The sequence below is a fragment of the Silurus aristotelis genome (assembly GCF_946808225.1).
Source record: "Silurus aristotelis genome assembly, chromosome: 24".
Classification (NCBI taxonomy): domain Eukaryota; kingdom Metazoa; phylum Chordata; class Actinopteri; order Siluriformes; family Siluridae; genus Silurus; species Silurus aristotelis.
In genome coordinates this window covers 5,609,637-5,634,914 of record NC_139597.1, presented here as the reverse complement: position 1 = coordinate 5,634,914, position 25,278 = coordinate 5,609,637, and the positions used below count along the sequence as shown (strand labels likewise).

At 40.7% G+C, this 25,278-nt stretch overlaps 1 protein-coding gene across 12 annotated transcripts in view; it reads left to right on the top strand.

Moving 5' to 3' along the window:
* The window catches only part of sbf1 (SET binding factor 1), a 66,509-nt gene extending 43,363 nt beyond the window's left edge, over window positions 1-23,146 (top strand). For 4 of the 12 annotated variants that reach the window (XM_083528798.1, XM_083528796.1, XM_083528795.1 and 1 more), the window contains 26 exons: window positions 181-249; window positions 1,315-1,473; window positions 1,931-2,193; window positions 4,328-4,500; window positions 4,584-4,657; window positions 6,045-6,237; window positions 6,574-6,704; window positions 6,856-7,031; window positions 9,904-10,040; window positions 10,450-10,657; window positions 10,865-11,061; window positions 11,721-11,858; window positions 12,347-12,442; window positions 13,373-13,447; window positions 13,872-14,044; window positions 14,739-14,915; window positions 16,038-16,139; window positions 16,218-16,403; window positions 16,525-16,651; window positions 16,845-16,975; window positions 17,065-17,295; window positions 17,378-17,485; window positions 18,337-18,542; window positions 19,832-19,919; window positions 20,009-20,140; window positions 21,247-23,146. In XM_083528798.1, the coding sequence (XP_083384924.1) occupies window positions 181-249; window positions 1,315-1,473; window positions 1,931-2,193; window positions 4,328-4,500; window positions 4,584-4,657; window positions 6,045-6,237; window positions 6,574-6,704; window positions 6,856-7,031; window positions 9,904-10,040; window positions 10,450-10,657; window positions 10,865-11,061; window positions 11,721-11,858; window positions 12,347-12,442; window positions 13,373-13,447; window positions 13,872-14,044; window positions 14,739-14,915; window positions 16,038-16,139; window positions 16,218-16,403; window positions 16,525-16,651; window positions 16,845-16,975; window positions 17,065-17,295; window positions 17,378-17,485; window positions 18,337-18,542; window positions 19,832-19,919; window positions 20,009-20,140; window positions 21,247-21,345 (3,849 nt within the window). In that variant the 3' untranslated portion in view covers window positions 21,346-23,146. The remainder of the gene's footprint in view (window positions 1-180; window positions 250-1,314; window positions 1,474-1,930; window positions 2,194-4,327; window positions 4,501-4,583; window positions 4,658-6,044; window positions 6,238-6,573; window positions 6,705-6,855; window positions 7,032-9,903; window positions 10,041-10,449; window positions 10,658-10,864; window positions 11,062-11,720; window positions 11,859-12,346; window positions 12,443-13,372; window positions 13,448-13,871; window positions 14,045-14,738; window positions 14,916-16,037; window positions 16,140-16,217; window positions 16,404-16,524; window positions 16,652-16,844; window positions 16,976-17,064; window positions 17,296-17,377; window positions 17,486-18,336; window positions 18,543-19,831; window positions 19,920-20,008; window positions 20,141-21,246) is intronic. The other 8 variants (XM_083528801.1, XM_083528800.1, XM_083528799.1 and 5 more) reach the window with 2 other exon arrangements.
* The last annotated feature ends 2,132 nt before the right edge of the window (window positions 23,147-25,278 follow it).

Sequence of the window (25,278 nt, the reverse complement as noted above, 5' to 3'; positions counted from 1 at the left end):
TTGTGTATTTATATATATATTGCATTATATTGTGGATGTCTGTTTATACATATCTGTATGTGTGTAAGTGCTTATATCATGGAAATTCCCTTATGTAACTTGCTCTCTCTCTCTCTGTGTGTGTGTGTGTGTGTGTGTGTGTGTGTGTGTGTGTGTGTGTGTGTGTGTGTGTGAAAACAGGACTGCTCTCACATGGATGAACATGGCATTGCAGCAGCTCTCCTGCCCCTCGTCACTGCTTTCTGTCGGGTACGTTCACATCACATCAAAATCACATCCAGACATGGCATCATATGACAGCAAATCACATCACATGACATGACCACATGGCACGCCATCACATCAGCCACAACACACCACAGCTACGTCTTAGACTGAGGCCACCTTTTCTTCACACACTCATCGACAGGACGATCAGCCGTGCAGTGATGTGATTTAGACCACAACATACTGTTACTGTGAGCTGCTGATCATCACGTGACGAATAAACGTGATCAGTGACTGAGAATCCAGTCCCTCAGTCCATTCAGTATTTACTGTCCTCTTCTCTTCTCTTCTCTTCTCTTCTCTTCTCTTCTCTTCTCTTCTCTTCTCTTCTCTTCTCTTCTCTTCTCTTCTTTTCCTTTTTTTTCTTTCGTCCTCTCTCTCTTTTATGGCATCTTTTTTTTCTTGTTTTTTGTCCTTCCTTCCTTCTTTTCTTCCTTATCTGCATTCCTTTGATATTTAAATTCTTCCTTCTTTTCTTTTTCCTTCCCTTCATCTTTCCGTCCCCCATTTTGTCTGTACACCTTTTCTTCCTTCCTCCCACCCTTGCTTCCTACATTTCTTCTGTACACTTTTTCTTGCTTCCTACTTTAATTCCTTCTATCCTTTTTTTTTCCCTCTTCTGTCCTTTCTTCCTCCCTACCTTTCTTTTGTTTCTTCTGTTTATCCTTCCTGAAGTTTTCTCAGTGCTCTACATCAGTGCAGTACAGCAGTTCAGTGTGGTTGTATTTAGACTCTTGACTGGATTTGAGGTCTGTGTCTCTTTAAGGAAAATGTGCACGTGGCTGTTCTGCTCTCAGACTGAGCGAGACACTGATAACTCATGTAACTTTACTGTCTGCGCACTTTTTAGAAACGTGCGTGTGTATGAGAGGGAGAAAGTTCCTCTAACCTTTAGGCAAGTTAATTTTATGCCTACCACCAACCACAGTTTATTCCTCCGACTTTTTTCCTCTCCTCTCACACATACCAGACTCTGCAACCCAGTCAGCAGCTTTACTGAGCCTCTAAACATCTGTTTCTAATTGCGTGTATGTGTGTGTGTTGCAGAAACTTGGTGGAGGCATCACTCAGTTTGCATACAGCTGTGTGCAGGAGCACATGGTGTGGACCAACATGCAGTTTTGGGAGGCCATGTTTTACAGCGATGTACAGAACCATATCAGAGCTCTTTATCTGGAGACAGACGAGCGATCCACAGCAGGATCTGTAAGAACACATTGTCTTTTAGCTCGACAGCTTCGACAGAATAATTCGACCAATACATACATTTCATTGAATCATAAATAAGTCATTAATAAATTATAAATAACGTAGGTGAAGGGGGCAGGATTGCGTTCCAATTCATTCCAGAGGTTTTAATTAGGGTCGAAGTCTGAGCTACGGCAGGTTGCTCAAGATCTTCCACTCCAACCCGTGTCAAGCATATCTTCATGGAGCTGGCTTTGTGTACAGGGGTAGTACTGCTAGTTCAAGTGAGGAGAAGATTTTTTGCTACCACATCCAAAGACAATCCTGTACACTTTCCCAGAAAAGCTGTATAGTGTACCTATATCTGTAATATGATAATAATGGTGGCATTTCCACATCAGACTTAAATCACCTTTAATAATCTCTGTACTTTATTTACCCCGACATCTCCACCTCTCATTTCTCCCTCTCTGAGGATGAGGATGGTGCAGGCAGGCCGGAGCAGCTCAGCGCGCTGGAGATGGCGTCGGAGCAGACGCGCCTGTGGCCGACTCTGAGCAAAGAGTGTCAGCAGGAGCGCGTGCAGAAGGAGGAGAGCACCGTGTTCAGCCAGGCCATCCACTACGCCAACCGCATGAGCTACCTGCTGCTGCCGTTAGACACCAGCAAGAACCGCCTGCTGCGCACCACCGGCCTGGCCGAGGTCGAGAGCGTCAGCAACAGCTTCGTCACTAACAGGTCGGGGAAACTTACAACACAACCGTTGTAGAATCTGGAAGTCGAGTCGCGTTAGCTGGAGTTTGATCTGCCTGGATCGATAGGTATTTGATCGTAACTTATATTTACACGGTGAGGGATGAAGTACACAAAGTAAAATATTATTCTAGTAAAAGTGCAGCAAAAGAAAACGAGAAAAGAAAGAATATAAAGAAATGAAATTAGATTAATAGAATGCTAAAAATTATACAAACAATAAGATTTTTCTGGTATCAGTACTTTCACTCATTACATTTTCACGCAAACATCTGTACTTTCTACTTCTTACATTTTCAAACCAGCCTCGTTACAAAATTTTTATCTTTTTGTTGACCTGATCATCATCATCTTTTCTCTGCTTGTGTTCTTTTTGGTGGGTGTTTAGCCTGGACACATTAATTAGACAACAAAGTGTGTAATTCTTTTGTTTTAATATATTAATATGAAGTGAAGTCCAGTTACCAGCGTGACACTAAAACATCTAGTAGTAATGATTAATTTTTACTTAAGTACATGTCAGAGCCCAAACGTCTTTACTTTAACAGTAATAAAAGATAGTCAGTACTTCAACTTTTACCCGAATCTTTTAAAACATAACTATCTGTACTTCTACTTGAGTAAAGGATGTGTGTACTTTTTTCCATCTCTCCCCCTAAACCGTCTTTTCAAATACTTAAAAAAAAAAAAAAAAAGAAAAAAAAAGAAAAAGGCCACGTGTGTCGAGTCAGGAGTTTACATCATTTATTCCTCTCTAAATGTTCTGCTTGCTGTTGAACTGATGCTGAACTGCATGTTGGTGATAAATAGAAACCATCAAGCGCCAATCAGAACAAGTTTAAACCCCAGCGTGCGCTTGACCCTAATTGGTGGATTGCTGCGGTTTCAACCAATTACGTTTTTATCCTCATAAATAAAAAGGAACGACTGAATTCGCAAAATGTAGTTGAGTAAAAAGTCAGATATTTGACTTTAAAATGTAGTGAAGTTAAAGTCTCCCCAAATAGAAACACTTCAGTAAATTTTAGATACGTGACAAAACTACAACTGAGCCGTTGAGGATCAAGGGCCTTGCTCAAGGGCCCCATCATTGGTAACTTGATGGTGCTGTGATTTGAACTTCCTATACTATACTTCTATACACTCTCTCCTTCACTGGGTAGTTACAGTCTAACGATTTATTTTCCTCTTAAACACCTCGACCCTCGAGCATACAAATTTGTGGAACCCAACTTTCCTCAGACTGAAGAAGCGTGAAACGTCATGTGGACTTCCATCTGGTTGGATCGATACGCTTCTTTAGTCCGAGGTCTTAAAAAGGTCTTAAAAATAAAAAAGCTCTACATTTTAGGCCCTAAAACGTTTTAAATGCACTGTTCTAGGTCTTAAATAATTTTAAACTGGTCTTTTTCGATGTCCATCAGCGCTTCCTCTAATACTGGTGGAAATGCTCCCGCGGCATTTTAGAATGTTTTTGTTTGTTAGTTTCCGCGATGTTGCACTTCTTTCTTTTGCCAGTCAAAATATAATTCGCCGTATTACAACTACAAATGAGACCAACATGCAACAGCCGATCAGCTTCTATTGGCGGTGCAAATCTCAATCTTGGATTGTAACACACACGTAAAACAGATTTCAGTGATACTTAGTTTGAAAACAGTTAAGTTTAGGGCTCTGTAAAGGCTAGCCGCTAACAACGAATTATCGTGTGTTTAAAAAGGTCTTAAAAAAGTCTTGAGTTTGACTTGGTGAAACCTGCAGAAAGCCTCCTGAGAATCTTCACACACAAAGTTGTCAAAGTGCTGTGGTATTCGCGGAGAGTTCGCGAGGCTGAATAAGGACAAGCCGCTCCGTCATACGACTCGCTTACCGACATTATCCTGAGCATGCAAACACACCGAGCTGTAAATTCGTGAACACACCAAAACAAACAGAGATACGGCCAATTCGTCTCATAGCGACTGGAAAGAAAGAACTAGACGTCTCACGTGGACTCTAACGCTTATTTATAACACACAGACCACACCTCATTGGATTTAGTACTAGAAAACTAGGCCTGGCGCACTGACGTGTGTGTGTGTGTGTGTGTGTGTGTGTGTGTGTGTGTGTGTGTGTGTAGCATCGCAGGCAGTATGGCCGAAAGCTACGACACCGAGAGCGGCTTTGAGGACGCCGAGAGCTCCGACGTGGCCAATTCGGTGGTTCGCTTCATCAACCGCTTTGTAGACAAAGTGTGCAATGAGAGCGGCGTGACCAACGAACACCTGAAGGCCCTTCACATCATGATACCAGGTAGAAACGGCTCCACCGGGCGCACGCCGTCTAAACCCTCTCGGTCTGACTTTCGCTTAATCCGGTGCGTTTTCCGCCCCCAGATATCGTTCAGATGCACATCGAGACGTTGGAAGCGGTCAACCGAGAGAGCAAGAGGCTGCCGCCTATCCAAAAGGTAACCAACTCAAAATTTTACATTGGGCTCGACTCCACAGACAGCCACGCCCACACCCACCTATAGCACCCCCCACCACCATCACCACCACAAAGTCAGAGTGCCCCCAGCAGGTATGTGTGTGGGACGACACACTAGAGTGGTGCATGCTGGGTTTTTTTTTATTAGTCCTTCCACCCTTCTCTCACTTTCACCCCCTGCTGGAATGAGCACAAAGTCTAACACCATCCGATTCTGCTGTTTCTCAGTGATTTAATAGCAACGTTTGCCCCCTATATGTATGTGGAATGTGGCTGGAGCCCACCTGGTTGAAGTTTGTCTATAAGAACTCGCCCATAAGGCATTGCACATTCTTGGCTTTTTTGTTTTTGCCATTAACAGGAAACAACGCAACACATTATTACACTCGGTCTGGAGGCTTTATTATTATTAGCCTTTAAATATGCTGTGGACTGATCAAACCACACGTCGTGTTTTTTCTGTTGCACAACAAAAGCAAAAACAACAGTATAAACAATGCAGAAATGTGATGGTGTGATGTGTTCAAAGGCGTCTTGGGACTTTTTCCCACCAAGTTCAACTCTTGTGTTGGTGACATCCCAACCGCCTGGATTAGGGAGGTGCATAGCCGACGATACATTAAAGATCTAAATGAAGCAGCTACCGATGCGATACGATTCAATTACAAATGCCAAATATTCTATGCACACTTTTTTAAAAATGTATGCATCCTATTGTTTACTCTTATGCAGATGATTAGAATCGCTGAATCTTACCATCCTTATTGTGGATGGACCTCTGGAGCTAGCTGAGAAGAATTCATGGTGGTGTGTAACCCATGGCTTAGAGTTGCCTTAGTACTTTTAATTAGATATACAGGGCAAGAGAAAGAGGTGCACACACACTTCTTCACTTCGAAAATTGGTTTTCCCCGCATTGTCTTGTGCACTTGACTGTCCAAATGGCGTCCTTCAGAAAACACGAGCGTTTCAGCATTTCTATTAGACATCCTTACAGCGCCAGTTAGTGCCCATGCCAGGCGACTCGTCTGTGTGATACTTACTGCACACCCTTTCTAACACTTAAGTCATTTGTCTACAGTAATTGTCCACTACAATTATTAGTTCTTGTTAAGAAGTTTCCAGAAAACTTTAGGTTCCCGAACGGTTCCTGAAACTTAATGAAAATGTGCCTGGTGTGTGTGTGCTTTCATTTATTTATTTTTTGCTGTGTGTGTTGGCATGATCATTTTAGAAGACTCGTCGTGTGTTTAATTAATCAATTATTATATTAAAATATGCTTATTTTTAATAGATAATGTTGAACAAAAAAAAATCTGAAATAAATAACTGGAATAATTTTTTTTATTTATTTTTTTTTGTCTTAGCCCAAGCTCTTGAGGCCCACTCTCTTGGCAGGTGAGGAGTTTGTGATGGATGCTATGCGTGTGCGCCTCCTGTCAGATGGCCGAGACGAGGCCACGGGGATAAGGGGCGGTCCTCCACTCCTGCCTGCTGAGGGTGCCATCTTCCTCACTACCTACAGGATCATCTTCAAGGGCACACCCAACGACCCGCTGGGTAGGAGAACACTGCTCTTACACACACACACACACACACACACACACACACACACACACACACGCTCTGTTCGACTACACACACAATATTTAGACTAAGGATGTGTTCTATATTTGATTAATTATACCTATAATGTCTGATATATTTTCAATTTAATATAATTGACCAATTAAAGTAGAGTATGCGAATATCATGCACACACACTTACATTTCACAGATTTTTAATTAGCTTGTGTGTATTGAATCAGCATAACATTGTGTGTGTGTATATGTTTGTGTGCGTCTTTTTGTATGTATGTGTGTTGGTGAATGTCTGTGCTGTGTGTGTGCGCCCAGTTGCAGAGCAGCTTGTGACGCGCTCCTTCCCCGTGGCCTCCCTCACTAAGGAGAAGAAACTTCAAACAGGCAATTTACCCATAGACCAGTACGTACAGGAGGGTCTGCAGCTCCGCTCCTGTACCTTTCAGGTGCTGCACACACACACACACACACACACACACACACACACACACACACACACACACATGCAAGCTTTCCACTTCCTGTACTTCCTCTCACTTCTCTTACTCATCTTTTCTCCTTCTTTCTCTCTCTCTCTTTCTCTTCTCTCCTCCACAGTTGATGAAGATAGCGTTTGATGAGGAGGTGGCGTCAGACCTGGCCGAGGTTTTCCGGAAGCATATTCACAAACTGCGATACCCTCAACACGTCCACGGCACCTTTGCCTTCACCGTGGGTCAGTCAGCCAAGATAATGGTGGAGCACAAGACCAAGGACAAGAACCAGTCTCTAAAGTGGGTTTCCCTCTCACAATCACACTCACACTTACACACACACACACACACACACACTCACCAGATTTAGTGTGATTAAATCATTTAAACAAAAGTGAGTACACCCTGAGTAATAACAGCTGTACGATGATTTGAGAATAAGAATTGTTGCTCTCCACAAAGTCGGCTGAGGCTATAAGAAGATCAGCAACACCCTGAAACTTGAGATGCAGTACAGTTCAGGGTCATACAGTGGTTTTCCAAGACGTGTTCCACTCGGAACAGACCTCACAAGGGTCCATTGAAGAAGTTGAATCCTCGTGCTGTGCGTCAGGTGCAGAAGCTGCTTCAAAAAACAGACGCATGAGTGCTGCAGCATTGCTTTAGAGGTTTTGAGTTAAAAGTAGCCTTTACTACCACCTGTTTTAGTGTCACGCTGTTAACTGGACGTCACGTCATATTATATTAGGGCTATCAATCGATTAAAATAATAAATTATGATTAATCGCATGATTATAATGAGTTCATTTACGATAAAATTAATCACACATTTTTATCTGTCCTAAATGTACCTTAATTGAATATTTTTCAACTTTTTAATACTCTAATCAACATGGGCACGGACAAATATTGATGCTTTATGCAAATGTATGTTTATTATTCGTGAAACCAAAATGACACAAAAACGCGCCGACGCGTTTGTCGACCCCAGAGGGATAATTGTGTTCATTATGGTGGATTTTGGTGCTGATTTACGACTTGGTGCATCAGTAAAACAAATGTTTACTGATTAAAAATTCTTTTTCGGTGGAGTTTATTTATTTATATTTAATATCTGAGAAAAGGAAGGACGTCGTGAATGAACGTGTGTTGCGTTGAAGGTTTAAACTTCGCCTCTTTTTTTAAACAAATATTTATTTATTTATTTATATGTTTCATAAAAAATGGTCACGCAAAAAATGCATACACAAGCAGAGAAAAGATGATCATGTGATCAGGAATGTCTCTGTTCTCAGTCATGTTTACATCACTGACTCCCTCTGTCTCATCCACATTAACCCCAGACTTCTTTTTGAATTGACTTGCTCATTGTTTGCTTAGTAAACTAGTCTACATTTGTGATGTGTGAGAGTCAGGAAGTGATACACCAGTGGTAGATTGAAAAAGCCGTGCAATGACAGGAAACAGGTTGATGGACTGAAAACGGCGCATTGAGAAGAAGAAACATTGACATTTCACCAAATTACTTAAAATAAAGTAACAAGCCTGGTTTGAAAATGTAAAAAGTAGAAAGTACAGATATTTGTGTAAAAATGCAATGAGTAAAAGTAAAAAGTGTCCAAAAATAAATAGTGAAGTAAAGAACTGATACCAGAAAAATCTACTTAAGTGCCATAACAAAGTATTTGAACTTTATTATTTCGAACCTATGATGTGTGTGTGTGTGTGTGTGTGTGTGTGTGTGTGTGTGTGTGTGTGTGTGTGTGTGTGTATATATATATATATATATATATATAGATAGATAGATAGATAGATAGATAGATAGATAGATAGATAGATAGATAGATAGATAGATAGATAGATATAGATAGATAGATATAGATATAGATACAATTTTATTATTATTATTATGATTTGTACAAGAAGAGTGTGAAACGTGTGTTTTGCGTTTAATTCACCATGTCGTACTCGACTGTCTGTTCTTAAAACTTGACAGAACACATTGGTCAGAACATTCGCTTTTTGCTGTACTCGCATACCTTTGAGGTCATGTTGTGTGTGTAAACTCGAACTCAGCATTCCTGATCGACTTTCCTCCTTTCCTTATATCCATTTCCTGTAGTGGAAGTGTAAATTATAGTGGCAGGCTATCGATTCATTTATTAATTCTTTGTTTAAAGCATAAACAATAATTCTTACTTTGTCCCAGAACACAATTCCTGTGTATACAACCCCCAGGGGAAAGTGATCTGATAGACAACACATCATCTTTTCACTCTTCAGACCTTTCATCACTCTTTCTTCTGTTAATCAGTCCTAATCAGAGGCTAAACAGAGCAAGCGCTGAATAATTTAACAGTGGAAATTGTGACACGTTTTATTCACGGTCCTCGAGGTGGAAGCTCACGTCTGTCACGCAGGTAGACATCAACCAGTTTCATCGTTCATGCTAGCGAATAAGTGGAGAGTCGCAGAATGGTTTACATCCTGCCTGACCTTTTTGGGTGTGTATAATAATAATGTTGGACTTCTGTTCAGAAGGTTGTGAGTTCAAATTCTAGCATCACCAAGCAACCACTGATGGGTCCTTGAGCAAGGCCCTTAACCCTTAACTGCTCAGTTGTATAAATGAGTAAATCATTGTAAGAGGCTCTAGGGAACAGCGTGTGCCAAATGCCGTAAATGTAAATGCAAACCCATAAGATAGAAAGAAAGATTGAGGAAAATTAAAGACATGCTTTCAAACTGAAACAAAAAGTGACATTCCAAATAAATAAAAACAGTTTTATTCAAAATTAATAAAAGACATTTAAAATAAACAGCACAGTTATAACGCAACCCGGAAAAACTATCGGAATGGATTTCTTGCTGATAGTTACAGGTGCCGATTACAGGTTACAGGTGCCGATTACAGGTGCAAAACTGATGAATCGGTCAACCTCTAGTTAAGATGTTGGGCTTCTTATCAGAAGGTCATGAGTTAAAATCCCAGCACCATTATTCTTTCACCGTTGAGATATTAGACAGTTGTAAGTTTTTCTGGATAAAAGCACCTGCCAAATGCTATAAATGTAAATTCAAATGCATGCTCACTTTTTTTTTTTTTATAAACTGGAGAATCCGGGTTTCTTCAGTTGTTCTGAAATGACTGGTGTTTATCTTCCTATTTAAGAACACTCTCTAAAATCCTGGTGAAGAGCGCCAAGAAGACCATGGGACGACAGCACGTGACCCGGAAGAAGTACACCCCTCCGACCTGGGAGCACCGGAGCAGTTTGCAGTCTGAAACGGACATGGATGAGATCTCTGGTATCACCCGCACCATCATACATCGTACACACACGCTGACGTTTCTGGCTCAGGTTATGAGCTTGTTTAGTCTTTTCATGTTTTTGGCAAATAAGCAGGTCTTTTTTTTCCACACAATTCTTTTATATTTTGGTGTTGCATTTGGCAGATCGATATGTGTGTATTCTCTTACAGTGTCAGGAACATAAGTAATGATGGAAAATCAGTTAAAAATGTATTCGAATACATCATGTCATGGCTACTAGTTTTACATATTTATATATTTATATATATATAATTTTATTTATTTTTTTAATGGCAAATTTTAATGCAAATTTTTTTAAATAAAAAATGCGTTTGAGCTGCATATCTAAATGAGCACAGTTGCCTGTATGTAACTGTGTGTAACCGTACTCTTCTGATTGGTCAGTGTCCGAGGAGGTTGAGCAGAGCTCGCTTACGCTTTCCTCTACCATCCGCTCATCTGACCGCCAGACCATGAGCAACGTCGTTGAACGCGCATGTTGCCGTGACTACCAGCGTCTGGGACTGGGCACGCTCAGTAACAGCCTCACGCGCTCGAAGAACGAGCCTTTCCGGATCTCTACTGTCAACCGCATGTACAACACCTGCAGGAGGTGAGGCCCTGGGGTCAGAGAGCCAAGAGATACATGTTTGTTCTGCATTTATGGTTTAAACATGCTAGTTGAAGTGATTTATTATAATATGATGAAAAATCATTACCCTTGTTTATTCCTACATGTTTTTCTGTATTATTTTGTGTGTGTGTGTGTGTGTGTGTGTGTGTGTGTGTGTGTGTGTGTGTGTGTGTGTGTGTGTGTCAGTTATCCGGGCCTGCTGATAGTACCACAGAACATCCCCGACTTGACACTCCAGCGCATTTCCCGCTGCTACAGACAGAGCCGCTTTCCCGTGGTGTGCTGGAGGAATTCCCGCACTAAAGCCGTGCTCCTGCGCTCGGCCGGTCTGCACGCCAAGGGAGTCGTGGGATTCTTCAAATCTCCAAACGCCCCCAGTGCAGGTCAGCACATCTGATCAACACACAAACCTCAGGGCTCCATTACACTGCTCATGTCAATTTCAAACAAAACAAAGACACTGGAGACTCCTCCCATGGTTTTTAATATACAGGTAGTCCCTGACTTACGATGATGCGTTTAGATGACACTATCATAACTTAAAAAAATTATAAGCCTGTGATCGGTATGCGCTCGTGTACTGTAATTTGTTTTCTAATTCAAAATGCAGTACAGCAGCACACGACATTATGACCACCTGCCGAATGTTGTGTTGGTCTCCTTTTGCTGCTAAAACAGTCCTGACCAATCAAACATCAACAGCATTAACATCTTCAGCAATGTGAGCTACAGGAGCTCATCTGTTGGATCGGACCACACGGACCTGCTACAAATAATTTGTATTGTGACCATCTGTATTTTGTTATAACCGAATTTTAATACATATTCAGTACAACCTTAAGTAAAACAGTTTAAGCAGGGTCTGAAGTGTCCAACTTGGTGTGTGTGTGTGTGTGTGTGTGTGTGTGTGTGTGTGTGTGTGTGTGTGTGTGTGTGTGTGTGTGTGTGTGTGTGTGTGTGTGTGTGTGTGTGTGTGTGTGTGTGTGTGTGTGTGTGTGTTTGTTTGTTTGTTTGTTTGTTTGTTTGTTTGTTTGTTTTTCAGGTCCCTCTCAAGCTGACTCCACCAGTATAGAGCAGGAGAAGTACCTGCAGGCCGTCATCAGCTCCATGCCCTCCTACAGCGAGGCCAGTGGAAGAAACACACTCAGCGGCTTTACATCCATCCACATGAACACCTCAGGTCAGAAAAAACCCGCCCTCTCTCAGGAGAATTCAACTTTATTTCTACATCACCTCGATAAGTGTTACATCATCTTTCGAACCAGGCACACACTGCAGGGAATAGTCTCGAAACATTCTCCAAATGAATGTAAAATAAGTGTGAACTAAAATTCTAGTTTCATTCTAGGAGGCGTCTGAGAGTTATTTTTGTTATTTGACACTTTTCTGGCCACCAGAATCAGAATCTTTTTCAGAAGCTTCAGACTATTTTTGCACACACACATCATGCAGGCTTCTGATGGGTACGCAAACTTACGCACGCCGTGAAGCGCAAGAACGAGTAAAGTTCACAGCAGTTAAACGGCACGCTCCAGAAACGTTTCTGATTGGTTGGTTGTAAGTCATGACTTTGTCCTGAAAGTGGGGGGGGGGGGGGGGGGGGGGGTTGGGGAGAGTTCTCGAAAACTCATAAGGGATCTGTTTCATAAACCAAAATGTGTGTTTTAGACTCATCCGACAAACTGAGACAACCGAAAATCGGAGCTCTTATGAAGCAGGTTATGGGAACTAAAGAGGATGTGCCTGGAACCTTCAGTCGTGGAGGTAGGGGAGATGTTGGTCTGTGTGTCTCTGTGAATTAGAATAATGTGTGTCCTGTCTGTAAAGTCCAGTTCTTGTTTATGTAAAGTCTGTGCTAGCATAGTCGACCTGACCTGACCTGGTAGAGATTGAGCAGATGTAGTTGTTGACATTCTGAACCATAGCTGTGTGAGCAATGTGTGAGGAATTATACACTCTGCAGTGTGCTGGTAATGGGAAAAATAATGTGGCGTTACTCTCGTTCCATTTTATTCCTTTTATCCCACAGCCAGTGATCTATTTTTAATTGAATGATATATTGTTCTTTGATCTGTACACAAAATGTCATGTGGCTACATTTCTCACCTCTCACTTTTTTGCTTAGAGTTTAAAATAAATTACAGGACATTCTGTGTTAGAGGTCAACTGTAGATAGCTGATTGCTGGAACTAAAAATCCATACCGATAGTTTTTCTGGGTTGCGCTACACAGTACGAGAGCGGCCTCTAGAGGCGAATCACTTACACTATATGCTGATTATTTGAAGAGCCTTTTTTTTTTCATTTTGGATGAAAGGTTTATTCGTCATTTTCCCTGAATATTTATTAATATAATTAATATAGCAGTATTTATTTCATTTAGCACATTTTCATGATTCTTAAAAAAAAATTTGGGGGAATTAGATCCAGCACTATTTTACATGTAGAGTTATGGTTATCGGCAGGTACGATCCAACCATGGGTAAGCCATGGGTAAAATCGGTCGACCTTTATTCTGTGTTGTTACTATAAAAACGACAGGGTGTAATTTTCTATCACAAACTCCGACACCTCTTGTGCGGTCAGATTCAGGAGTTCAGCGGTGCTCTGGTTTTCCGAGTTAGCACTAGTTGTAGCATAGCCCTCTACAATATGCACAGACAGTAACAGGTATCTCTTTATTCTCCGGCCTTAGTGCTGGGCCAGAGGGCAAAGGTCATCTCGCTCTCGCAGCCTAAGGTCTCGGTCAAGGCCCGCGGCTCACCCCGAGGTACAGTAGAGCCCTGAACCACCCCACCCCTCCGCTCTCCGATCTAACCAATCAGTTTTCTTAACAGTGATGTCGGCGTGTGTGAGCTGGTGCCCACCCAGCACCGCTGTCCTTTTTCTCTCTGGGCTAACCGTTCACTCTGACCCCTGTGTCCAATCCTGAGCTCTGTTTTGTCCGTCTAGCCTGGCATCTCCTTGCACGTCCTCCACTGTGTTCTGTTATTCTGGCAGTGCTCTCGATGTCTGAATGATGCTGTTTGTGACTGATTGCATCAAGCAACACTTTTATCTCCAGCCAATCTGTGAATGTGGAAATGCACAGAGTCTGTCACGGCCTGTCACTGTCCTGTCCGGTGAAGTAAGAGGCGTGTGGCTTTTGTGTGTGTGTGTGTGTGTGTGTGTGTGTGTGTGTGGGGGTGATTTAGGAAAGTGGGGCAGTATCCGAGGCAGCGGGCGTCACTCTGGGTATAATCCTGAAGTGGGAAACCGGCTAGCAGGAAAGGATGCCCCTCAGGCAAACGGAGGGCCGACCGAGCCCTACTTCCTCCATCAGCAAAGAGCGTATCTGTACATCATCGGGGACAAGAACCAGCTAAAGGTACTGTAAAATCTCACTGAAATACACACTAAGAACAAAAGTTTCTGCACACCTGAGCATAAGATTCGGTTTGGCCTTTTAAACATTCCACATTTAATCCGGATTTGCTCTTATAATAAGCCCCACTCTTCTGGGAGGACGTTCCACTAGATTTTCAAAATGAGTTTGTGGAGATTTGTGTTCATTAAACCAGTAAAATCGGGTACTCGTAAATGTCGAAATCATCCGGCAACTTGTGCATAATGATCATCGGTGAACAATCCACCTGATCTCACTTCCGCACCCACCTTACTGGCCAGATTTGGCCCCTGCGGACTTCGCCCTCTTCCCAAAGATAAAGATGCAGCTTTAAGTTCGCTGTTTTGACGCCACTGAGGAGATCTAGCGAGAATCCCAGGGGGGGCTTGACCCGCTTCGCAAAAAGAAGACTTCCAGGACACATTCCGGAAGTGGCAGGAACGCTGGGAGCTCTGTATTGCTGTGCAGGGGAACCATTTTGAGTGCCTCCAACTTTGTAAGAACTGTTTGTTAAAGAACCACATGTGGATGGAAAGGTCAGGTGACCAAATGTTTATGGTCCGGTGTTCACAAGCTTTTGATCATATAATGTGTATGCCTGATTGTCCACTGATCCCATTTCCTATAATCATTATAAGGAAATAACCATGAGCTTTGTGTGTGTGTGTGTGTGTAGGGAGGAAAGCAGGACTCGTTCCAGCAGTGGGAGGTGGTACCCATCGAGGTGTTCGACGTCCGGCAGGTGAAGAACAGTTTTAAGAAGCTGATGAGGGCCTGCGTTCCTTCCTGCACTTCCATTGATCCCAACATGTCCTTCCACCGCTGCCTCGAGGAGTCTGAATGGATGAATCTGGTAATACACACTCACACACAGGGGCGTGCGATATTGACAAAAAAGGATATCTCGATTAATTTTTTTTTTTTATTATTATTTTATTTTATCTTTAAAGATAATTATACTATATTTTGCTACGTGTGGTATCGTGCTGGTACACTAAAGACCACCATGGACGTTAAAATTGAAAATACGTTAAAATACTTTAACGCTTTAACCTGCAGTTACAAAAGCATAAATAATGTTTCTGTATTTTCAACATAAAATATCGAATATTGATATTTGAGATTATTTTAACAAATAAGACATACTGTATGGTATGCGCTTTTTGAGCATCGCACTCCACATTTAGTTCAAATTTTTCCGTATAGTTCCCTCCATTCTTCAACTAGATTTTGCCGTGTGCTTGGGCAGATTTGTGCTCATTCAGACACAAGGGTGTTAGTAAAGTCAGATAGGTGAGGTAAGGAGGCCTGGGGTGCAGTCAGCATTCAAATCCACCCAAAAGGTGTTTAATAGGGTTAAGATCAGAGCTCTATAACAGGAGATCTTCCACTCCAATCCATGCTAACCATATGCTGGATGCACAGGGGCTTTAATGTTTTGAGCATGTTGAGCTCTAGGTTTTTCGGATTGGACCATAGAATCAGTTGTTTTAACTCCTGCTGATATGCAGACTCGTCGCCATCTTGGATGAGCCCAATGAGCATAGTAAAAGTCGTAGAGAAAGAACCACGTGTGGCTGGGAAAGTCAGGTGTCCCAATACTTTTTGTCCATGTATTGTACGGCACTTTAAATGTGAAATTAAAACCGCCAGTAGGTGGCAGCAAAACATTGTGAGTCATTGCGATTGAACCGAATCATTTAAACCGGTTGATTCGTTCAGGAACTAATCAGAATCAGGTTTATTAGCCAAATGTGTTGACACACACAAGGAATTTGCCTCCAACTCTCAAAAGAACACACATAAATAACACTATACATTTAGCTTAGACTATACAAAAAAAACAGATTAAATAAGAACACAATAAACATAGTATATGACAGTAATGTACATAAAGTGTGAGAGTGCAATAGCAGCGTTATTTGTGTTCGAATACATTGTGTGTGTGTGTGTGTTGTGTGTGTGTGTGTTGTAGCTTCACAGGCTGCTCCAGGTGTCCGTTCTGGTGGTGGAGTTATTGGACACCGGCTCGTCGGTCATGGTGAGCTTGGAGGACGGATGGGACGTGACCACTCAGGTATGGTTTGAAGCAGTGCTGCTGATGTTTGTAACGCAAGCGCAGGATCTGAGCTCTGTGTGCTATTCTGCATGGCAGGTGGTGTCTCTGGTGCAGTTGCTGTCAGATCCGTACTACCGCACGTTCGATGGCTTCCGGTTATTGGTGGAGAAGGAGTGGCTGTCGTTTGGTCACCGCTTCAGCCACCGAGGTGCTCAGACGCTGGCCAGCCAGAGCAGCGGCTTCACCCCCATCTTCCTGCAGTTCCTTGACTGTGTGCACCAGGTGCCTTTCAAACATTTTGAAAAAACAATGGCCTGCACTTAATGCTGGTCAAAATGCAGGTTTTTTTATTTAAAGTATTGTTCTTCAGGGTTCTAAAACCTTCATATTCTGTTCTTTTCAGATCCATCATCAGTTCCCTATGGAGTTTGAGTTCAGTCAGTATTATCTGAAGTTTCTGGCTTATCACTATGTGTCTAATCGCTTCCGGACTTTTCTGCTGGACTCTGATTATGAGCGAATAGAGCTGGGTGAGTCTCATTCACCATATATATATATATATATATATATATATATATATATATATATATATATATATATATATATATATATATAATGTGTGTGTGTGTATATATATATATCTATGTATATATGTATGTATGTGTGTGTATATCTATGTATGTAATAAGTTCTTTTACTGAAGGCTTCATGTCCTCTCTGTAGGTGTTATGTATGAGGAAAAAGGAGAGAGGAAGAACCCTCAAGTCTGTAAATCCGTATGGGATTACATCGACCGTCTGCACAAGACCACCCCCATCTTCTACAATTACATGTTCTCTCCAGAAGAAGAGGAGGTAAAAACTTTGCCCTGGCATGGACACTCTTATCATGTCCTTCAGAGAGCGATCTTAACCTTTCTTCCCCTTGTCTTGTTCCAACCCAGGTTTTAAAGCCCTACAGTTTCATCTCCAACCTGAAGGTGTGGGACTACTACACGGAGGAGACTCTCTCCGAGGGGCCGTCCTACGACTGGGAGTTGGTGCAGGGAAAAACCGAGGATCCGGACGAGGAGAAAGCCGAGACGGCCGCACCCAAATCGCAGAGGCAGGTGGTGTGGCCTTGTTATGACAGCCTGAGCAAAGTGCTGCCAGACGCCATCACTAAACTGCTGCAGGTTCGTTCTGAGATCAGTGCAATCGAGAATAAAACATGAGTGCATGTTCAGTCTTGATGTGTGCATTTATGTGCGTGTTTAGGATGTGCAGAACCTCGAGGCGGAGCTCGGACACACGTCTGAGAGATGGAAGGAGAAGTGGGATAAGATAAAGACCACGCAACGCACCGAGACCAAACTAGAGAGTCGGGTGAGGGACGGTGTTCTGCATGTTAGCAGCTGCTCAGATCATTGGTTAGATTATTGTAGTGCTTGCAGACAGTTGATTATTAGTAGAATAGAAGGATGTAATTTTTTAGAATAGCCTTTATTTCGTCACATACACATTAGAGCACAGGGAAAATCGTTCTTCGCATATCCCAGCTTGCTCGGAAACTAGGGTCAGAGCGCAGGGTCAGAGCGCAGCCATGATACGGCGCCCCTGGAGCACAGAGGGTTAAGGGGCCCAGGAAGTGACAGGTGGTGGGCTGGGATTTTAACTTACAACTTACAACCTTCAGATTCGACGTCCAACATCTTCATGATCGTCTCATAGACAGTAGAATTCAGTGCGTCCAGATTTGTCTTCCTGGATGTCTGAAATGATTGATTTGAACCGAAAGAACACCTCAAACACTCCAGTTTCAGCTCCACATCGGAAAACGGATTTGATCCCGACAAGGTTGAGAACTAAAAAGGGTTTTAAAGTGGGGTGAAGACACCATGCCATGTTGCGCATTCTCCTTTTGAATAAATATTATTTTATATATTATTACTAAAATATTATTTAGAACTCTCATTCTAGATCCTGAGCGAGGTCCTGATCTGGTTTCAATTAGGAAAAATGATCAAATCAATCTAAAGACATAATGTGCAGCAGAAAATGCCTTTCGAGTGAAAGTGTCCTCGTTGGCAAAAATTTAACATAAAATAATATTAGACAGTAAAAAGAAGAGAAAATAAGAAGAAAAAAATACATTACTGGACAATGCATTACTGCATATCTCTCTTTCATTCTCTCTCTCTCTCTCTCTCTCTCTCTCTCTCTCTCATATCCCCCAGCCCTCTTTCTCCAGCTCACTCCTGATGTCGTCCAACCTCACCCACCAGAGGCGCACTCAGGGCATGTACTTGCAGGAGAGTGGAGTTGGCTCCTCCATCAACCTGGCGCTGGAGTGCGAGGCCAGCGCCACCTCCACACCGGCCACCAACCGCACCTCCACCAGCACGCTTTATTCCCAGTTCAGAAGCACCGAGAGTGAGAACCGGTGTGTAACCTGCATGTTCAAAAGTGCTCTTACCGGGTTTCCGCTGGGTCTCAAAATTTTAGGCCTGAAATTCTTAAAGCCTTTAAGTCTCAAATTGTTCTAGGTCTTCTGATGTCCATTCAGCCCTTCCTCTTTGAAATGCTCCAGAAGCACTTTAGAATGTTTTTATTAGTTTCTGTGATGTAGTACATTCTAACGTAATTCGCCGTATTTGACAAATAAGAGCAACATGCAACAGCCGATCAGCTTCTGTTTCCGGTGCGAATCTCAATCTCGGATTGTACCACAGACGTAAAACGGGGATTTATTTTTTAGCAATGGGGATGTGCAAGTTTAGTGATTACTTGGATAAAAAAAAAAAAGTATTAGTGGCAAGTCGCCAACAACGTATTTGCATGTGTGTTTTTGATGTCGCGATAGAGGTTTTAAATTTTATTCCTAATGCTCTTAAAAAGTTAATAAAAAGTCTTCAATTTGTCTTTAGTCTCTATCAATAAACGAAAAAACACTTGCTCACTAGGTTGCTAGGTTTAGGCCATCAGCCTAAAGTCTGTTTAGAGGAATTTAGCACACTTTTTTTTTTTGTTTCTTTAACATAGACATAAAACACGCAGGTAAAATCAATGCGAGTTACAAAAAGAAGCAGGTCTTCAGACATCGTTTGAAGATGACTAGTTGAAGTTTTTTGTTGTCAAAGCTGCTGTTTTTGAATGTTATTCTGACCAATCAGAATTGAGAATTCAAGATTGTGTTCGGGTGTCAGCATGTAGCACAGTTATGAGATTTATTGTCTATCTATAAATGTTATAATGTCTCTATTAACGGTTAACAGATGAATCGGTTTTGGCGATTAATTGGCACCAAAAATCCATACCGACAGTTTTTCCTGCTTCCGGGTGGCGGCCATTACGAGAGCGGCCTCTAGAGGCGAATCACTGAAGCTACATGTTTGTTTTAAAACGTGAGACTGAGCGCTGTACGGAGAAACGCTATATTATATTTATTATTTCTCATTTTTTCATTATATTATTATCTTTATTAATGAATATATGCATATTTCTTTCCTTTAGCACTTTTCCATGATTCAGTATTTTATTTTATTTTTTTATAAAAAAAAAAAGTCTATCCATCTATCGGTGATTTTATTATTACTATTATTTTATTTACTATTTTATTATTTTTTTTTATTTTATTTCAGATTTTATACTTGGAAAGCACTTTGAGATGTAACTTTTTGAGAGATGCACCACAGGTTTATTTTATTTTTTAATTGTTGCTTTCATTTCCAGGAGCTTTGAAGGAATCTTATTTAAAAGAGGAGCCTTGCTGAAACCTTGGAAGCCACGCTGGTTTGTGCTGGACAAGACCAAGCATCAGGTACGTACGTCCCAACATGTGAACATAAGGAACTAGCATCGGGAGTGCCGACCCGTACTCACGCTACTTTTATTCGCCCTACTTGACAGTTAAGATACTACGAAACGAGGCAGGATAAAGAGTGCAAGGGGGTCATCGAGCTGGCCGAGGTGGAGTCCGTCATTCCAGGTGCTCCTGCCATGGGAGCTCCGAAAAACATAGAGGAGAAAGCCTTTTTTGATGTGAGTATTTCTGGTTTTATTGAAAAGCATTTACAGTGAGCTGTGAGCACAATCCTGCATGTGTTCCTTACAGATGAACACGTCGCATTAGCATTATTTTTATTCATGATGAACGAATGAACACCGCCTTGTTTAGTATCCTGGGGGAACAGTGGATCAAATACAGCACGGTAAAATGCACAGTAATAGGATGTGCTGGATTGAGTGCTGTTTTACTGTAAATGTGGATGAATATTGATGCTAAAATGCCACCAATTTTTTTAAAGAATTTTGCATTGAATAAAGCCGTAATTACAATTAGTATTATTTATGCATTAATATATTGGAATTTAGATTTCTTTTTTTTTTTTTTTTTTTAAGATGCTTGCTGTCGTCTCATTTATCCTCATGTTAGATCAAATACAATGGAATAGAAAAATAACGACTAAGTTCACGTTTTCTCTCCCCCATTTTTCTTCCTTTAATATGGAAATAAATAAAAAAATTATAATAATTATTATTATATTAATAATCTTTATTTTATATAGCGACTTAGAAAGTTACATCTCGAAGTGCTTTCCAAGTATAACATTTGAAATAAAATGTAAAAAAAAATATATATATATAGTAAATAAAACAATAGTGATAATAAAATAATAATGTTATATATTGCGCCTTTAAAAGTTGCATCTCAAAGCACTTTCCAAGAATAAAAATAAAAAAATAATAATAATTTTTTTTTTATATATTAATAATAAATAAGTAAAGTAAATAAAAATAATAATATTAAAATTAAATACAAATAAATAAATAAACATCACAAAAAAAAAAAAAAAAACATTTAAATCACCCAGGTTGTGAGTTCAAATCCAAGCACCAACAAGATGACACTGCTGGGCCCTTGAGCAGGGCCCTTAACCCTTAAATATTCAGGTGTATAAATGAAATTATTGTAAGTAGATCGGGATAAGGGCATCTTCCAAATGCTGTGAATGTATTTAAGAAAAAATCTAACAACCATCGAGGCGTACACTCAGATTTTTATATTGTAAAAGCAAAATAGTGTCACTGTATGTATTTCAGATTGACCCTATAACTCATCATCTTACTCTTTTCTCTTTCCTCAGCTAAAAACGACCAAACGAGTGTACAACTTCTGTGCGCAGGACAGCCAAAACGCACATCTGTGGATGGACAGTATTCAGAGTTGCCTATCTGACGCATAAATGAAGGGCGGGCCTGTGTGTGTGTGTGTGTGTGTGTGTGTGTGTGTGTGTGTGTGTGTGTGTGTGTGTGTGTGTGTGTGTGGAAGAGAGAAACTTTACTGTGATTGGACACATGGGTGATGCTCCTGGATCTCGAACCGCGTTAATCGAAAAAAAAAAAGATTTGCACCTCGCCACATTTCAGTGTTTTTGTATAAAACAAACAAAAAAAAAACCCAGAAAAAAAAAACTCCTCGGAAGACTGACGTGGACGCGAGTAGCCTAACCACTATACACACCTCCTGGATGTTCTCTTCTGCTCTGTGGATACGACGCATGGCGTCACTAATCCCAATCTCTCGCTCCTTTTCTTCCCAAAACTACTGCCAGACGAAACAAACGCTATGCAGGGGTTCTGATCATGCCCAGTACAACACCTCACCCAAAAAAACCACGCCAGCTCTTCACTGTCAGATTCCACGCCACGTTCCGAAGACACGCCCATTTCCCTGTAATCATGATTCTTCTCTTCGCTCAGATTCCTTTTTCATGCTAATCAGTTTTTATTGCGGCGACGCAGAGGCGCACGGAAGCGGGGCGTCGCTCTTAACGGTTCATGAAGGATCTTTACGGCTTCATTCATCAAAAAAAGTCTGTGTATATCCAATGTTAATCATTAATCCCTCCACATGCTAGTTCTCACGTTAGCGTGTTTACAAGACGTATATACAAGACCAACAAGAACCACTATTAACTTTACAAGTGTAAGGGTCTGTTGTGTTGTGGTGATTAATTTACGATGAAAATATTGTTCTAAATATGTCCTGCACACGAGCAGATGAAGCACTCGATTAACGCTTACGTTTACACCAGATTTGAAGCTGGGATTCACCACAAAATTTTGAAACATTTATTAAACAAGGTTTATATATATATATATATATATATATATATATATATATATATATATATATATATATATATATATATATATATAAAATCCTTTTCAGTCCTTACAGGTTGGTGTTGTTTTAGTAAATCTGGCAACCTGCTCTTATCTATCGACCCTACATTCAAAGATTTTTTTTTTATTTATTATAATAATTATTATTTGACTTTTTCTTTTTTTTTTTTTTTTTTTATTATTATGCGAATTGTTCATTGGAAGCTCAGGTCACCTGATCTCCCCGATTTCACACCCTGTCGTTGTCAGTGTTTTTAGCTACAGTCTGTTACCTTCTCTTTAAAATCCTGTACATAGAGGAGTTCCCGTCTGTATTCTTTCAAAAAAGTTTATTTAGCTGGTCCTGGTGAAGGCTGCAAATATGCGTCACGTTCCCCCTTTTTTATTTCGAGGATGAAAACTAACACACACACACCCACCCACATTTACACACGTATATATAAAATGTATGTACACACACATACAGTGTAAAATAGGGTAATACCTCTGTCATGTTGAACATAAAATCCGAATTGTAGATTTTTGTTCTGATAACTCCCTTTGTACATAATCTACAGATTTCTATGTTTGTTAGTAATTTATTTAACTTTGTCTCCTCAAAACACCACTTAACGTTTTTGAATTAGAAACTCCAGTATGTGCCATTGTTTATTTCTGTATTAACTATTGACTAATGCAGTTTTTTTTTTTTTTTTAATCTTCAGATACGACTCAAATAAATCCTCAGTGTCCTTTTTTTTCTAACATGGTGGTGTTCTCATTGTACATGTTCATCTTAGATTGTTGTTATGTAAGTGGGATAACAGAGGAAATCTTGTTCTCATTCACTTATTAATACATTCATGCTGTTACAAGAAATCATGTCTCTAATATATGTTTGGGGGCGAAGCACAATTTACTGGGAACCTGCTTGTTATTTTATTTATTAATTTTTTCCAACTACTTTATTGATCCCACAGAAAAATTGCAATTTTTTTTGTAATCATTTTCATATTGTCAAAAGTAATATTTTCACAGTACCTGTCAAAGCGTTCACATTTTTGAGGCACACGTGCATGCTGTTTATTTGCAACAAAAAAGGTCATTTAACGATCTGATTGACCGAACAAATATAGAAATGTACAGATGTTATTCTTTAAGGTCCCCTGGTGGTCTAGTGGTTAGGATGCAGCGCTCTCACCGCTGCGGCCCGGGTTCGATCCCCGGTCAGGGAACCGACCCCAGCCATTAGGGTTGCACAAGCCTTAGTGCCGGTCCCAAGCCCGGATAAATGAGGAGGGTTGCGTTAGGAAGGGCATCCAGCGTAATAACGTGTCAAATCAAACATGCGGATGATCCCCTGTGGTGCCCCCTAATGGGAGAAGCCGAAAGAAAGTTTTACAGATGTTACTCTTTATTTTCATTTTAAAAAATCCTCTTGTAGTATTCCTTTAATTGACATACTCTTGGTTTCCTGGACACTTTGTTTCAGCTGAAATACTTTTCCATGTCTTTTGTAAACTTTGCCAGAGGTGTTCTTCACTTGTTGAAGATTTTTTTCTGACCTTGCGATTCATTTCATCCCAGAGCAGTTTGATATGATTAAGGTACAGTGACTGGGCAGGCAATTCTATAATAGATAACAATCCAGCCGACACTTACAGAACTCGGATGTACACTTCAGGTCATTTTCTTTGTGTGGTGAAGTTGCCAAAAGTATTGGGTCACCTGTACTCAATTGTACAGGACGTCTATAGATGCGCTATTATAAGACTTTGCATTCAATTGAACTTGAAAACCCAAACCTGTTCCAGCATGGCGATGCCCCTGTGCACAAAGTGAGCTCCTTGAAGATCTGGTTTACATGCTTTGGAGAGGAAGATCTTGCCGCTATAGAGCTCTGATCTCATCCCTACTGAACATCTTTGTGATGAATCTGAACGCTGACTGCACCCCAGGTCTCCTCACCTACATCAGTACCTGCCTTTCGGAAAATCCTTGTGTCTGATAAACACAAATATCCATAAGCACACTCCAAAATCTAGTGGAACATCTTCCCAGAAAAGTGGGGGGAATTAAAAGATGCTCAAAAATCACATACCGTACTTATGACCAGGTGACCCAAAACTTTTGGCAGTATAGTGTATCTATATATGAGGAGCGAGAGCCTGTTTTCCAGCTCGATGAAAATGAATACTATAAAAATGACCTCGTTTTCTGCATATAAACAAAAGGAACCTGCAGGTGTCTCTCAAAAACACGTAAAAGATTCATTGTTTTGACAGGCTTTATATATATATCCCCCAAAATACTCCCACTGGGTTTCACTGTACCTTGATTTTTGCTTTTGTGCTGTGGGTGGGAATTATTTGCACACATCTGGAACGTCAGGGAAAATCAGGGAATCTCCTAGTAAATATATAGACGATGAAAAGTTTTGAAGCTGGTATTTGTATTCTCTTGTAAGGCATGTAAAGTATAAAACCCTCAGGAGGTTACTGAGAAATGACATGTTTTGACCACATGCATCAAAGGACAATACTTCCTTTATAGTTTTGTCTCGATGTCTAATACAACCAGTATAGTGATACCGCACATCAGTCTGTAAGTATTTGCACACTCATCATTTTAGATTTTTGTAGAATATCTATCTATCTATCTATCTATCTATCTATCTATCTATCTATCTATCTATCTATCTATCTATCTATCTATCTATCTATCTATCTATCTATCAGATATTTCACTAAGAACTTTTATTGAGAATTAGTATAGTAATGATTGGGACCAAACTAATTATAAGGATCGCTGATCATATCCATAGGATGCACTGTAATATGTCAAGAGCCCTTAGATACTGCTGTACAGGTGAATTTTTTAGTTTTTTATTCACTTCTCTCTCTCTATCTCTTGCTCTCTCTCTCTTTTTTTTTGTAAAATTACACATACTTGAACCTACACCACCAGCTCTACCACCAAGCTCCCGATCGTCAGCCTTTACCCCTGCTTAG